At 28.8% G+C, this 17,218-nt stretch overlaps 1 protein-coding gene across 4 annotated transcripts in view; it reads left to right on the top strand.

The window, feature by feature from the left end:
* The window catches only part of Taf2 (TATA-box binding protein associated factor 2), a 99,144-nt gene that overhangs the window by 43,129 nt on the left and 38,797 nt on the right, over positions 1 to 17,218 (top strand). For 3 of the 4 annotated variants that reach the window (XM_076484825.1, XM_076484823.1, XM_076484826.1), the window contains 4 exons: positions 1,077 to 1,162; positions 1,767 to 1,883; positions 5,049 to 5,188; positions 6,398 to 6,467. In XM_076484825.1, the coding sequence (XP_076340940.1) occupies positions 1,077 to 1,162; positions 1,767 to 1,883; positions 5,049 to 5,188; positions 6,398 to 6,467 (413 nt within the window). The remainder of the gene's footprint in view (positions 1 to 1,076; positions 1,163 to 1,766; positions 1,884 to 5,048; positions 5,189 to 6,397; positions 6,468 to 17,218) is intronic. The other variant, XM_076484827.1, reaches the window with a different exon arrangement.

The raw sequence follows: 17,218 nt of genomic DNA, 5'->3' as shown, positions 1-17,218 counted from the left end.
CATGTACATTATAAGTAGTGAAGTAAGACATGATGTACATTATACAGTAGTGAAGTAAGACTTCATGTACATTGTACGGTAGTAAAGTAAGGCTCGATGTACATTGTACAGTAGTGAAGTAAGACTTGATGTACATTGTACGGTAGGGAAGACATGATGTACATTCTACAGTAGTGAAGTAAGACATGATGTATATTATACAGTAGTGAAGTAAGACATGATGTACATTATACAGTAGTGAAGTAAGACATGATGTACATTATACAGTAGTGAAGTAAGACTGGATGTACATTATACAGTAGTGAAGTAAGGCTCGATGGACATTGTACAGTAGTGAAGTAAGGCTCGATGGACATTGTACAGTAGTGAAGTAAGGCTCGATGTACATTGTACAGTAGTGAAGTAAGGCTCGATGTACATTATGCAGTAGTGAAGTAAGACATGATGTACATTGTAAGGAGTGAAGTAAGGCTTAATGTACATTATACAGTAGTGAAGTAAGGCTTAATGTACATTATACAGTAGTGAAGTAAGGCTTAATGTACATTATGTAGTAGTGAAGTAAGGCTTAATGTACATTATGTAGTAGTGAAGTAAGGCTTAATGTACATTATGTAGTAGTGAAGTAAGGCTTGATGTACATTATGTAGTAGTGAAGTAAGGCTTGATGTACATTATGCAGTAGTGAAGTAAGGCTTAATGTACATTATGCAGTAGTGAAGTAAGGCTTGATGTACATTGTACAGTAGTGAAGTAAGGCTTGATGTACATTGTACAGTAGTGAAGTAAGGCTTGATGTACATTGTACAGTAGTGAAGTAAGGCTTGATGTACATTATGCAGTAGTGAAGTAAGACTTGACATGTGTCATCCAGTAGCTGTGTTTAGTTGGTGATGTTGTAGATAATGAATCCACTCTGTGCAGTAAGGTTGAAGTGTATAAGCTATTTCAACCATTCATGTTTATTGTATAGAAACTGAACAATCTTTAACATCTTCCAAATGTTTCAAGTTTTCATATGTAACTTAATGTTTTGGTTTTTAGAAGGTTTGAGTAATTCATCAAATTTTTTACAGTTTTGTGACAACTACTACCGAGCTGCGTTGATCGATGCTTTGGCAGAAACAGTGACCCCAGCTGTATCGGTTATTGATGCTTCTGGGTATGTATAACATCCATACTGGTGGTTTAGGGTTGCTCGTAATATCGATACGCACGTATAGCATTCTGTCTGGTGCTTCAAGCTATGTATAACATCCATACTGGTCTTCAGGGTATATATAACATCTGTACTGGTGCTTCAAGCTATGTTTCACATCCATACTGGTCTTCAGGGTATGTATAACATCTGTACTGGTGCTGCAGTATGTATAACATCCATACTGGTCTTCAGGGTATGTATAACATCTGTACTGATAAGTCAGGCTAAGTGTAACATCTGGACTGATAAGTCAGGCTATGTATAACATCTGTACTGGTGCTGCAGTATGTGTAACATCCATACTAGTCTTCAGGGTATGTAGAACATCTGTACTGATAAGTCAAGCTAAGTATAACATCTGCAGTTATGTTTCAGGGTAGATATGTTCATATTGATGCTTCAGGGTATTTATAACGTTCAACAGACAGGTCTGTGTATGTGAGTACTAACACATTGAAAGATACTGCTTAAAATAGAAATAAAATTTTACTTCTACGTAAATGCTAATCAGTAACATTTAAAAGATTAATTGTTTTAGAATAAACGTTGCTTATTTTCACTGCAGTCAACCTGTTTCTGCTGATTCGTTGTCAAGTAACACCAAGAAAATATTGGAGGAGATTACTCGTTGTTTAAACTTGGAGAAACTTCTACCTTGTTACAAGTACACCGTTACTGTGAGGTGAGATTTGTACAGCTCTAACTGTAGTTCCTTGTTACAAGTACACCGTCACTGTGAGGTGAGATTTGTACAGCTCTAACTGTAGTTCCTTGTTACAAGTACACCGTCACTGTGAGGTGAGATTTGTACAGCTCTAACTGTAGTTCCTTGTTACAAGTACACCGTCACTGTGAGGTGAGATTTGTACAGCTCTAACTGTAGTTCCTTGTTACAAGTACACCGTCACTGTGAGGTGAGATTTGTACAGCTCTAACTGTAGTTTCTTGTTACAAGTACACCGTCACTATGAGGTGAGATTTGTACAGCTCTAACTGTAGTTCCTTGTTACAAGTACACCGTCACTGTGAGGTGAGATTTGTACAGCTCTAACTGTAGTTCCTTGTTACAAGTACACCGTCACTGTGAGGTGAGATTTGTACAGCTCTAACTGTAGTTCCTTGTTACAAGTACACCGTCACTGTGAGGTGAGATTTGTACAGCTCTAACTGTAGTTCCTTGTTACAAGTACACCATCATTGTGAGGTGAGATTTGTACAGCTCTAACTGTAGTTCCTTGTTACAAGTACACCGTCACTGTGAGGTGAGATTTGTACAGCTCTAACTGTAGTTCATTATTCCTGTCTTCTCAACTCTTACTCTTATACAAACTTAGCTTTGTACACGAATTTTGTTTCTTTAACTCTCTACAGTGAGATTTGTGTGTGCTTACAAGAATCAGCTGTATAAAAGTTATCTGGAAAACAAGTTGTATTATAGTATTTGTAAATCAGGTTTTCATATGTTGTTTTTAGATACATATTTTATTTTGGTAAGAACAGTGAAAAGTTATGTTTCACCATGATGTGATGAAAACAATGTATTGTAGCTACAACTGTAGCTGAAGTAAATCATAACAATAAGTTTATAAAATGGTTGGAATGTGGTGAAAACAATGTATTGTAGCTACAACTGTAGCTGAAGTAAATCATAACAATAAGTTTATAAAATGGTTGGAATGTGGTGAAAACAATGTATTGTAGCTACAACTGTAGCTGAAGTAAATCATAACAATAAGTTTATAAAATGGTTGGAATGTGGTGAAAACAATGTATTGTGGCTACAACTGTGTGAAGCTGAAAACAATGTATTTTATTAAGTAAATCATAACAATAAGTTTATAAAATGGTTGGAATGTGGTGAAAACAATGTATTGTGGCTACAACTGTAGCTGGTTTTTATTAAGTAAATCATAACAATAAGTTTATAAAATGGTTGGAATGTGGTGAAAACTGTAGCTGGTTTTATTAAGTAAATCATAACAATAAGTTTATAAAATGGTTGGAATGTGGTGAAAACAATGTATTGTGGCTACAACTGTAGCTGGTTTTTATTAAGTAAATCATAACAATAAGTTTATAAAATGGTTGGAATGTGGTGAAAACAATGTATTGTGGCTACAACTGTAGCTGGTTTTTATTAAGTAAATCATAACAATAAGTTTATAAAATGGTTGGAATGTGGTGAAAACAATGTATTGTGGCTACAACTGTAGCTGAAGTAAATCATAACAATAAGTTTATAAAATGGTTGGAATGTGGTGAAAACAATGTATTGTGGCTACAACTGTAGCTGAAGTAAATCATAACAATAAGTTTATAAAATGGTTGGAATGTGGTGAAAACAATGTATTGTGGCTACAACTGTAGCTGAAGTAAATCATAACAATAAGTTTATAAAATGGTTGGAATGTGGTGAAAACAGTGTATTGTATCTACAACTGTAGCTGAAGTAAATCATAACAATAAGTTTATAAAATGGTTGGAATGTGGTGAAAACAATGTATTGTGGCTACAACTGTAGCTGAAGTAAATCATAACAATAAGTTTATAAAATGGTTGGAATGTGGTGAAAACAATGTATTGTGGCTACAACTGTAGCTGAAGTAAATCATAACAATAAGTTCATAAAATGGTTGGAATGTGGTGAAAACAATGTATTGTGGCTACAACTGTAGCTGGTTTTTATTAAGTAAATCATAACAATAAGTTTATAAAATGGTTGGAATGTGGTGAAAACAATGTATTGTGGCTACAACTGTAGCTGGTTTTTATTAAGTAAATCATAACAATAAGTTTATAAAATGGTTGGAATGTGGTGAAAACAATGTATTGTGGCTACAACTGTAGCTGGTTTTTATTAAGTAAATCATAACAATAAGTTTATAAAATGTTTGGAATGTGGTGAAAACAATGTATTGTGGCTACAACTGTAGCTGGTTTTTATTAAGTAAATCATAACAATAAGTTTATAAAATGGTTGGAATGTGGTGAAAACAATGTATTGTGGCTACAACTGTAGCTGAAGTAAATCATAACAATAAGTTTATAAAATGGTTGGAATGTGGTGAAAACAATGTATTGTGGCTACAACTGTAGCTGAAGTAAATCATAACAATAAGTTTATAAAATGGTTGGAATGTGGTGAAAACAATGTATTGTGGCTACAACTGTAGCTGAAGTAAATCATAACAATAAGTTCATAAAATGGTTGGAATGTGGTGAAAACAATGTATTGTGGCTACAACTGTAGCTGTAAATCATAACAATAAGTTTTATTAAGTAAATCATAACAATAAGTTTATAAAATGGTTGGAATGTGGTGAAAACAATGTATTGTGGCTACAACTGTAGCTGGTTTTTATTAAGTAAATCATAACAATAAGTTTATAAAATGGTTGGAATGTGGTGAAAACAATGTATTGTGGCTACAACTGTAGCTGGTTTTTATTAAGTAAATCATAACAATAAGTTTATAAAATGGTTGGAATGTGGTGAAAACAATGTATTGTGGCTACAACTGTAGCTGGTTTTTATTAAGTAAATCATAACAATAAGTTTATAAAATGGTTGGAATGTGGTGAAAACAATGTATTGTGGCTACAACTGTAGCTGAAGTAAATCATAACAATAAGTTTATAAAATGGTTGGAATGTGGTGAAAACAATGTATTGTGGCTACAACTGTAGCTGAAGTAAATCATAACAATAAGTTCATAAAATGGTTGGAATGTGGTGAAAACAATGTATTGTGGCTACAACTGTAGCTGAAGTAAATCATAACAATAAGTTAATGGTTGTAGATTGTAAGATGTATTAAGATTTAGATTTCCATTTGGAACATCTTTTAGTTGTTTGAAAGCCATTCGAAGACTTCAGAAAATGGGACATCTTCCCAGCCACTCCTTGATATTTCGAGAATATGCTGCCTATGGACAGTTTATTGATGTGAGGATGGCAGCTTTAGAAGCTTTAGTAGACTTTATTAAAGGTGAGTTTTTTTTTTATAATTCTTCTACAAACTTGATATCCTGGGTTGTACTTGAGGTTAAGAAAGCTGAGTAGATGATATTACAAGAAGTTTGAACACAGCACTTTATTTTATAAAAACATCATTTAATATTACTAATTTATGTACACAGAGAGCATGCCTTAGGAAACCTCCCAAAAGAGAGATTAATTTTGTTCTACTTGGTGTAATTATTTAAAGTATTTTTATGTCACAGATACATCAATTCCAGTTGTCAACAATTTAATCATTTAGATGAAAAATGGATTATGAAGAAAGGTTTATTATGTTATGATGAAAGCTGTTTTCTTCCAGGAAACATTTAGTTAAATTATACGTATGTCATGAGAAGAACTCCATTTGAATAATAATCTGAAAAACCTAATAACTACCAATGATTTAACGTGATACTAAAGAAACTACTTGTAGTGTGACTTGGAAGTATTTATTCCGAACACTTTGAAATTTGATAAAAAAATCTAAGAAAACATAAAATAAAGATGAGTTATTTAACATGTTAAAAATTTGTTTGTTTTATTTCTTTAACTGAGTTATTTATAGTTCAACCCATTTTAATTTAATTCTGAGGTATTTGGAAATGTTAAATTTGGGGGGGGGGATTTTGCTAGAGTGAGACAAAAACATTTTTATGACTACTATCAAATGGAACATATTTTGTTATACTCTTTTTTTTCAGTAGTTTTCCTTTTTATCATTAAAATAGTTTCATCAATAATGAAAATATCTTCAAGAAAGTACGTTATGGAGAAAATTTATGTTAATATAAGATTTTGCTGAGAGAGATGTTAAAATATATTGGAATTTAATATGAAAACTTATTCAGAGCAAGACGTATATATAATGATTCTTAATATAAAGATTTAGGCTTAGCAAGACCCACATGTAATGATTCTTAGTACAAGTCTCTAAGTTTAGTAAGACCCATAATGATTCATAATGTAAAAATTTGCTTAGAGGTATTATAATATTTTTGAATAGAAAGGCTTAGGTTTAGATGTATTATAATGCTTCTCATCATAAAGACTTCAGCTTAGAGATGTCTTGTTTCTGAATAGAAGGGCTTCGGTTTAGAGGTATTATAATGCTTCTCATCATAAGGACTTAGGCTTAGAGATGTCTTGTTTCTGAATATAAAGACTTAGATCCCTCATGGTTTAAAAATATTAATAGTTCTAGGAAAGCAAGAAGACTTGAACTTTCTTTTGGACATGGCAGAAGGTGATCCAGTTCCTTTTATCAAGTATGTTTCTTTTCTTTTCTTTGTTGCTAACAAATAACTAATGTCTGCTTTTTATTTGTAATTCTTGTAAAAAATTACAAACTTAAGTGTAGTGAGTTTTGAACAAAATTCTTCTTTAGAGAGCAACTCTTTATTATCAGAAAATGTAGATCAGTACATTTCTAAAAATTATGATCCTTTTGGTGAATTTGTGTTTTAACTGGATAGGAAAAGATAAGAGTTGGAAAATCCAGTTATCATTCACTTGTTGTTCATTATTTTGTTATGAAAACTTTCCACATCTGAAGTAGTTTTTCAGGAAAAACCACAACTGGAACTTTAATTACATTAATAACAGTTTTATCTGGATAAGACATTCACTGTTTAACTAAAACTATATTTGGCAAACTCCCACCATAAAATAAGCAACTTACTACAATAATTCAGTTCCCACCATGTAACATGTTTCAGCAGAAATAACAGTTTATTAAAAATTATTGTAAGAGGAAGTTACGAATAGTTTACACATAAATACTATAGTGGATGTTACATAGTAATACATCACAGTTACAATTATTGTAAGAGGAAGTTATGAATGTAGTTTACACATAAATACTATAGTGGATGTTACATAGTAATACATCACAGTTACAATTATTGTAAGAGGAAGTTATGAATGTAGTTTACAGATAAATACTATAGTGGATGTTACATAGTAATATATCACAGTTACAATTATTGTAAGAGGAAGTTGTGAATGTAGTTTAGACATAAATACTATAGTGGATGTCACATAGTAACACATCACAGTTACAATTATTGTTAGAGGAAGTTATGAATGTAGTTTACAGATAAATACTATAGTGGATGTTACATAGTAATATATCACAGTTACAATTATTGTAAGAGGAAGTTATGAATGTAGTTTACAGATAAATACTATAGTGGATGTTACATAGTAATATATCACAGTTACAATTATTGTAAGAGGAAGTTATGAATGTAGTTTACAGATAAATACTATAGTGGATGTTACATAGTAATATATCACAGTTACAATTATTGTAAGAGGAAGTTATGAATGTAGTTTACAGATAAATACTATAGTGGATGTTACATAGTAAATACATCACAGTTACAATTATTGTAAGAGGAAGTTATGAATGTAGTTTACAGATAAATACTATAGTGGATGTTACATAGTAATACATCACAGTTACAATTATTGTAAGAGGAAGTTATGAATGTAGTTTACAGATAAATACTATAGTGGATGTTACATAGTAATATATCACAGTTACAATTATTGTAAGAGGAAGTTATGAATGTAGTTTACAGATAAATACTATAGTGGATGTTACATAGTAATATATCACAGTTACAATTATTGTAAGGGGAAGTTATGAATGTAGTTTACAGATAAATACTATAGTGGATGTCACACAGTAATACATCACAGTTACAATTATTGTAAGGGGAAGTTATGAATGTAGTTTACAGATAAATACTATAGTGGATGTTACATAGTAATATATCACAGTTACAATTATTGTAAGAGGAAGTTATGAATGTAGTTTACACATAAATACTATAGTGGATGTTACATAGTAATATATCACAGTTACAATTATTGTAAGAGGAAGTTATGAATGTAGTTTACAGATAAATACTATAGTGGATGTTACATAGTAATATATCACAGTTACAATTATTGTAAGAGGAAGTTATGAATGTAGTTTACACATAAATACTATAGTGGATGTTACATAGCAATACATCACAGTTACAATTATTGTTAGAGGAAGTTATGAATGTAGTTTACAGATAAATACTATAGTGGATGTCACACAGTAATACATCACAGTTACAATTATTGTAAGAGGAAGTTATGAATGTAGTTTACAGATAAATACTATAGTGGATGTTACATAGTAATATATCACAGTTACAATTATTGTAAGAGGAAGTTATGAATGTAGTTTACACATAAATACTATAGTGGATGTTACATAGTAATATATCACAGTTACAATTATTGTAAGGGGAAGTTATGAATGTAGTTTACACATAAATACTATAGTGGATGTCACATAGTAATACATCACAGTTACAATTATTGTAAGGGGAAGTTATGAATGTAGTTTACAGATAAATACTATAGTGGATGTTACATAGTAATATATCACAGTTACAATTATTGTAAGAGGAAGTTATGAATGTAGTTTACACATAAATACTATAGTGGATGTTACATAGTAATATATCACAGTTACAATTATTGTAAGGGGAAGTTATGAATGTAGTTTACAGATAAATACTATAGTGGATGTTACATAGTAATATATCACAGTTACAATTATTGTAAGAGGAAGTTATGAATGTAGTTTACAGATAAATACTATAGTGGATGTTACATAGTAATACATCACAGTTACAATTATTGTAAGGGGAAGTTATGAATGTAGTTTACAGATAAATACTATAGTGGATGTTACATAGTAATACATCACAGTTACAATTATTGTAAGGGGAAGTTATGAATGTAGTTTACAGATAAATACTATAGTGGATGTTACATAGTAATACATCACAGTTACAATTATTGTAAGGGGAAGTTATGAATGTAGTTTACACATAAATACTATAGTGGATGTTACATAGTAATATATCACAGTTACAATTATTGTAAGGGGAAGTTATGAATGTAGTTTACACATAAATACTATAGTGGATGTTACATAGTAATACATCACAGTTACAATTATTGTAAGAGGAAGTTATGAATGTAGTTTACACATAAATACTATAGTGGATGTTACATAGTAATATATCAGAGTTACAATTATTGTAAGAGGAAGTTATGAATGTAGTTTACAGATAAATACTATAGTGGATGTTACATAGTAATATATCACAGTTACAATTATTGTAAGAGGAAGTTATGAATGTAGTTTACAGATAAATACTATAGTGGATGTTACATAGTAATACATCACAGTTACAATTATTGTAAGAGGAAGTTATGAATGTAGTTTACAGATAAATACTATAGTGGATGTTACATAGCAATACATCACAGTTACAATTATTGTTAGAGGAAGTTATGAATGTAGTTTACAGATAAATACTATAGTGGATGTTACATAGTAATACATCACAGTTACAATTATTGTAAAGGGGAAGTTATGAATGTAGTTTACAGATAAATACTATAGTGGATGTTACATAGTAATATATCACAGTTACAATTATTGTAAGAGGAAGTTATGAATGTAGTTTACACATAAATACTATAGTGGATGTTACATAGTAATATATCACAGTTACAATTATTGTAAGGGGAAGTTATGAATGTAGTTTACACATAAATACTATAGTGGATGTTACATAGTAATACATCACAGTTACAATTATTGTAAGAGGAAGTTATGAATGTAGTTTACACATAAATACTATAGTGGATGTTACATAGTAATATATCAGAGTTACAATTATTGTAAGAGGAAGTTATGAATGTAGTTTACAGATAAATACTATAGTGGATGTTACATAGTAACACATCACAGTTACAATTATTGTAAGAGGAAGGTATGAATGTAGTTTACACATAAATACTATAGTGGATGTTACATAGTAATATATCAGAGTTACAATTATTGTAAGAGGAAGTTATGAATGTAGTTTACAGATAAATACTATAGTGGATGTTACATAGTAATATATCACAGTTACAATTATTGTAAGAGGAAGTTATGAATGTAGTTTACAGATAAATACTATAGTGGATGTTACATAGTAATATATCACAGTTACAATTATTGTAAGAGGAAGTTATGAATGTAGTTTACACATAAATACTATAGTGGATGTTACATAGTAATATATCAGAGTTACAATTATTGTAAGAGGAAGTTATGAATGTAGTTTACAGATAAATACTATAGTGGATGTTACATAGTAATACATCACAGTTACAATTATTGTAAGAGGAAGTTATGAATGTAGTTTACAGATAAATACTATAGTGGATGTTACATAGTAATACATCACAGTTACAATTATTGTAAGAGGAAGTTATGAATGTAGTTTACAGATAAATACTATAGTGGATGTTACATAGTAATATATCACAGTTACAATTATTGTAAGAGGAAGTTATGAATGTAGTTTACAGATAAATACTATAGTGGATGTTACATAGTAATACATCACAGTTACAATTATTGTAAGAGGAAGTTATGAATGTAGTTTACAGATAAATACTATAGTGGATGTTACATAGTAATACATCACAGTTACAATTATTGTAAGAGGAAGTTATGAATGTAGTTTACAGATAAATACTATAGTGGATGTTACATAGTAATATATCACAGTTACAATTATTGTAAGAGGAAGTTATGAATGTAGTTTACAGATAAATACTATAGTGGATGTTACATAGTAATACATCACAGTTACAATTATTGTAAGAGGAAGTTATGAATGTAGTTTACAGATAAATACTATAGTGGATGTTACATAGTAATACATCACAGTTACAATTATTGTAAGAGGAAGTTATGAATGTAGTTTACAGATAAATACTATAGTGGATGTTACATAGTAATACATCACAGTTACAATTATTGTAAGAGGAAGTTATGAATGTAGTTTACAGATAAATACTATAGTGGATGTTACATAGTAATATATCACAGTTACAATTATTGTAAGAGGAAGTTATGAATGTAGTTTACACATAAATACTATAGTGGATGTTACATAGTAATATATCACAGTTACAATTATTGTAAGGGGAAGTTATGAATGTAGTTTACAGATAAATACTATAGTGGATGTTACATAGTAACACATCACAGTTACAATTATTGTAAGAGGAAGTTATGAATGTAGTTTACAGATAAATACTATAGTGGATGTTACATAGTAATATATCACAGTTACAATTATTGTAAGAGGAAGTTATGAATGTAGTTTACAGATAAATACTATAGTGGATGTTACATAGTAATATATCACAGTTACAATTATTGTAAGAGGAAGTTATGAATGTAGTTTACAGATAAATACTATAGTGGATGTTACATAGTAATATATCACAGTTACAATTATTGTAAGAGGAAGTTATGAATGTAGTTTACAGATAAATACTATAGTGGATGTTACATAGCAATACATCACAGTTACAATTATTGTTAGAGGAAGTTATGAATGTAGTTTACAGATAAATACTATAGTGGATGTTACATAGCAATACATCACAGTTACAATTATTGTAAGAGGAAGTTATGAATGTAGTTTACAGATAAATACTATAGTGGATGTTACATAGTAATATATCACAGTTACAATTATTGTAAGAGGAAGTTATGAATGTAGTTTACACATAAATACTATAGTGGATGTTACATAGTAATATATCACAGTTACAATTATTGTAAGAGGAAGTTATGAATGTAGTTTACAGATAAATACTATAGTGGATGTTACATAGTAATACATCACAGTTACAATTATTGTAAGAGGAAGTTATGAATGTAGTTTACAGATAAATACTATAGTGGATGTAATACATAGTAATATGTATCACAGTTACAATTATTGTAAGTTACAATTAGGAAAGTTATGAATGTAGTTTACAGATAAATACTATAGTGGATGTTACATAGTAATATATCACAGTTACAATTATTGTAAGAGGAAGTTATGAATGTAGTTTACAGATAAATACTATAGTGGATGTTACATAGTAATATATCACAGTTACAATTATTGTAAGAGGAAGTTATGAATGTAGTTTACAGATAAATACTATAGTGGATGTTACATAGTAATACATCACAGTTACAATTATTGTAAGAGGAAGTTATGAATGTAGTTTACAGATAAATACTATAGTGGATGTTACATAGTAATATATCACAGTTACAATTATTGTAAGGAAGGAAGTTATGAATGTAGTTTACAGTTATAAATACTATAGTGGATGTTACATAGTAATATATCACAGTTACAATTATTGTAAGAGGAAGTTATGAATGTAGTTTACAGATAAATACTATAGTGGATGTTACATAGTAATATATCACAGTTACAATTATTGTAAGAGGAAGTTATGAATGTAGTTTACAGATAAATACTATAGTGGATGTTACATAGTAATATATCACAGTTACAATTATTGTAAGAGGAAGTTATGAATGTAGTTTACAGATAAATACTATAGTGGATGTTACATAGTAATATATCACAGTTACAATTATTGTAAGAGGAAGTTATGAATGTAGTTTACAGATAAATACTATAGTGGATGTTACATAGTAATATATCACAGTTACAATTATTGTAAGAGGAAGTTATGAATGTAGTTTACAGATAAATACTATAGTGGATGTTACATAGTAATATATCACAGTTACAATTATTGTAAGAGGAAGTTATGAATGTAGTTTACAGATAAATACTATAGTGGATGTTACATAGTAATATATCACAGTTACAATTATTGTAAGAGGAAGTTATGAATGTAGTTTACAGATAAATACTATAGTGGATGTTACATAGTAATACATCACAGTTACAATTATTGTAAGAGGAAGTTATGAATGTAGTTTACAGATAAATACTATAGTGGATGTTACATAGTAATATATCACAGTTACAATTATTGTAAGAGGAAGTTATGAATGTAGTTTACAGATAAATACTATAGTGGATGTTACATAGTAATATATCACAGTTACAATTATTGTAAGAGGAAGTTATGAATGTAGTTTACAGATAAATACTATAGTGGATGTTACATAGTAATATATCACAGTTACAATTATTGTAAGAGGAAGTTATGAATGTAGTTTACAGATAAATACTATAGTGGATGTTACATAGTAATATATCACAGTTACAATTATTGTAAGAGGAAGTTATGAATGTAGTTTACAGATAAATACTATAGTGGATGTTACATAGTAATATATCACAGTTACAATTATTGTAAGAGGAAGTTATGAATGTAGTTTACAGATAAATACTATAGTGGATGTTACATAGTAATATATCACAGTTACAATTATTGTAAGAGGAAGTTATGAATGTAGTTTACAGATAAATACTATAGTGGATGTTACATAGTAATATATCACAGTTACAATTATTGTAAGAGGAAGTTATGAATGTAGTTTACAGATAAATACTATAGTGGATGTTACATAGTAATATATCACAGTTACAATTATTGTAGAGGAAGTTATGAATGTAGTTTATAAATACTATAGTGGATGTTACATAGTAACATATCAAACAATTATAGTGGATGTTACATAAATACTATAGTATACACAGTAATATCAAGTTACAATTATTGTAAGAGGAAGTTATGAATGTAGTTTACACATAAATACTATAGTGGATGTTACATAGTAATATATCACAGTTACAATTATTGTAAGAGGAAGTTATGAATGTAGTTTACAGATAAATACTATAGTGGATGTTACATAGTAATACATCACAGTTACAATTATTGTAAGAGGAAGTTATGAATGTAGTTTACAGATAAATACTATAGTGGATGTTACATAGTAATACATCACAGTTACAATTATTGTAAGAGGAAGTTATGAATGTAGTTTACAGATAAATACTATAGTGGATGTTACATAGTAATATATCACAGTTACAATTATTGTAAGAGGAAGTTATGAATGTAGTTTACAGATAAATACTATAGTGGATGTTACATAGTAATATATCACAGTTACAATTATTGTAAGAGGAAGTTATGAATGTAGTTTACAGATAAATACTATAGTGGATGTTACATAGTAATATATCACAGTTACAATTATTGTAAGAGGAAGTTATGAATGTAGTTTACAGATAAATACTATAGTGGATGTTACATAGTAATATATCACAGTTACAATTATTGTAAGAGGAAGTTATGAATGTAGTTTACAGATAAATACTATAGTGGATGTTACATAGTAATATATCACAGTTACAATTATTGTAAGAGGAAGTTATGAATGTAGTTTACAGATAAATACTATAGTGGATGTTACATAGTAATATATCACAGTTACAATTATTGTAAGAGGAAGTTATGAATGTAGTTTACAGATAAATACTATAGTGGATGTTACATAGTAATATATCACAGTTACAATTATTGTAAGAGGAAGTTATGAATGTAGTTTACAGATAAATACTATAGTGGATGTTACATAGTAATATATCACAGTTACAATTATTGTAAGAGGAAGTTATGAATGTAGTTTACAGATAAATACTATAGTGGATGTTACATAGTAATATATCACAGTTACAATTATTGTAAGAGGAAGTTATGAATGTAGTTTACAGATAAATACTATAGTGGATGTTACATAGTAATATATCACAGTTACAATTATTGTAAGAGGAAGTTATGAATGTAGTTTACAGATAAATACTATAGTGGATGTTACATAGTAATATATCACAGTTACAATTATTGTAAGAGGAAGTTATGAATGTAGTTTACAGATAAATACTATAGTGGATGTTACATAGTAATACATCACAGTTACAATTATTGTAAGAGGAAGTTATGAATGTAGTTTACAGATAAATACTATAGTGGATGTTACATAGTAATATATCACAGTTACAATTATTGTAAGAGGAAGTTATGAATGTAGTTTACAGATAAATACTATAGTGGATGTTACATAGTAATACATCACAGTTACAATTATTGTAAGAGGAAGTTATGAATGTAGTTTACAGATAAATACTATAGTGGATGTTACATAGTAATATATCACAGTTACAATTATTGTAAGAGGAAGTTATGAATGTAGTTTACAGATAAATACTATAGTGGATGTTACATAGTAATATATCACAGTTACAATTATTGTAAGAGGAAGTTATGAATGTAGTTTACAGATAAATACTATAGTGGATGTTACATAGTAATATATCACAGTTACAATTATTGTAAGAGGAAGTTATGAATGTAGTTTACAGATAAATACTATAGTGGATGTTACATAGTAATATATCACAGTTACAATTATTGTAAGAGGAAGTTATGAATGTAGTTTACAGATAAATACTATAGTGGATGTTACATAGTAATATATCACAGTTACAATTATTGTAAGAGGAAGTTATGAATGTAGTTTACAGATAAATACTATAGTGGATGTTACATAGTAATATATCACAGTTACAATTATTGTAAGAGGAAGTTATGAATGTAGTTTACAGATAAATACTATAGTGGATGTTACATAGTAATATATCACAGTTACAATTATTGTAAGAGGAAGTTATGAATGTAGTTTACAGATAAATACTATAGTGGATGTTACATAGTAATATATCACAGTTACAATTATTGTAAGAGGAAGTTATGAATGTAGTTTACAGATAAATACTATAGTGGATGTTACATAGTAATATATCACAGTTACAATTATTGTAAGAGGAAGTTATGAATGTAGTTTACAGATAAATACTATAGTGGATGTTACATAGTAATATATCACAGTTACAATTATTGTAAGAGGAAGTTATGAATGTAGTTTACAGATAAATACTATAGTGGATGTTACATAGTAATACATCACAGTTACAATTATTGTAAGAGGAAGTTATGAATGTAGTTTACAGATAAATACTATAGTGGATGTTACATAGTAATATATCACAGTTACAATTATTGTAAGAGGAAGTTATGAATGTAGTTTACAGATAAATACTATAGTGGATGTTACATAGTAATATATCACAGTTACAATTATTGTAAGGGAAGTTATGAATGTAGTTTACAGATAAATACTATAGTGGAGTAATATATCACAGTTACAATTATTGTAAGAGGAAGTTATGAATGTAGTTTACACATAAATACTATAGTGGATGTTACATAGTAATATATCACAGTTACAATTATTGTAAGAGGAAGTTATGAATGTAGTTTACAGATAAATACTATAGTGGATGTTACATAGTAATATATCACAGTTACAATTATTGTAAGAGGAAGTTATGAATGTAGTTTACAGATAAATACTATAGTGGATGTTACATAGTAATATATCACAGTTACAATTATTGTAAGAGGAAGTTATGAATGTAGTTTACAGATAAATACTATAGTGGATGTTACATAGTAATATATCACAGTTACAATTATTGTAAGAGGAAGTTATGAATGTAGTTTACAGATAAATACTATAGTGGATGTTACATAGTAATATATCACAGTTACAATTATTGTAAGAGGAAGTTATGAATGTAGTTTACAGATAAATACTATAGTGGATGTTACATAGTAATATATCACAGTTACAATTATTGTAAGAGGAAGTTATGAATGTAGTTTACAGATAAATACTATAGTGGATGTTACATAGTAATATATCACAGTTACAATTATTGTAAGAGGAAGTTATGAATGTAGTTTACAGATAAATACTATAGTGGATGTTACATAGTAATATATCACAGTTACATAGTAATATGTATCACAGTTACAATTATTGTAAGAGGAAGTTATGAATGTAGTTTACAGATAAATACTATAGTGGATGTTACATAGTAATATATCACAGTTACAATTATTGTAAGAGGAAGTTATGAATGTAGTTTACAGATAAATACTATAGTGGATGTTACATAGTAATATATCACAGTTACAATTATTGTAAGAGGAAGTTATGAATGTAGTTTACAGATAAATACTATAGTGGATGTTACATAGTAATATATCACAGTTA

The sequence above is a fragment of the Tachypleus tridentatus genome, unplaced genomic scaffold, assembly GCF_004210375.1.
Source record: "Tachypleus tridentatus isolate NWPU-2018 unplaced genomic scaffold, ASM421037v1 Hic_cluster_1, whole genome shotgun sequence".
NCBI lineage: Eukaryota > Metazoa > Arthropoda > Merostomata > Xiphosura > Limulidae > Tachypleus > Tachypleus tridentatus.
The sequence above is the reverse complement of the archived record's forward strand: the minus strand, read 5'-3'. Positions and strand labels throughout refer to the sequence as shown.